The 512-nt window shown below is 47.7% G+C and overlaps 1 protein-coding gene across 1 annotated transcript; it reads left to right on the top strand.

Annotated features, from left to right (window-relative positions):
* On the top strand, positions 1 to 510 carry VCUG_00510 (uncharacterized protein; the record flags this gene model as incomplete). Its single annotated transcript, XM_008075340.1, has 1 exon — positions 1 to 510. A coding segment is annotated over one exon (510 nt), but the record flags the coding sequence as incomplete, so codon positions are not given.
* Between the last annotated feature and the right edge of the window lie 2 nt (positions 511 to 512).

A 512-nucleotide genomic window follows, 5' to 3' on the forward strand; every position in this document is an offset into this window, starting at 1 on the left:
TATTCGACCTACGATGTGAACCAGGGAATGTATGCATTACATGTTGCCGACCAGGTGCTGCAGTTTTTTGAAGAGTACTTTGGGATTGAATACCCGCTGGACAAGCTTGACATGGTGGCAGTGCCAGAATTCACAGCAGGAGCCATGGAGAACTGGGGGTTAATCACATACAACGAGGCAAACCTGCTGTTTGACAAGGACAAGTCAAGCATGACGCAGCGTAGGCTGATCGCTGAAACAGTGGCGCATGAAATAGCGCATCAGTGGTTTGGAAACCTGGTAACACCAAAGTGGTGGGACGATTTGTGGCTCAACGAAGGGTTCGCCACCTGGGCAGCCGCACTTGGCTGTAATGCAATTAGGGAGAAGCAAAAGACTGATCCCAACATTGTAAATCCCATAAACACGAACGAATTGCTCATTGATTGGGAGCCCTGGGTATCATTCATCAACGATGACTTGAACAAAGGAATGGAATTTGATACACTCGATTCATCTCATCCCATCAAGGT

The sequence above is a fragment of the Vavraia culicis genome (assembly GCF_000192795.1).
Source record: "Vavraia culicis subsp. floridensis unplaced genomic scaffold supercont1.6, whole genome shotgun sequence".
Lineage (NCBI taxonomy): Eukaryota > Fungi > Microsporidia > Pleistophoridae > Vavraia > Vavraia culicis.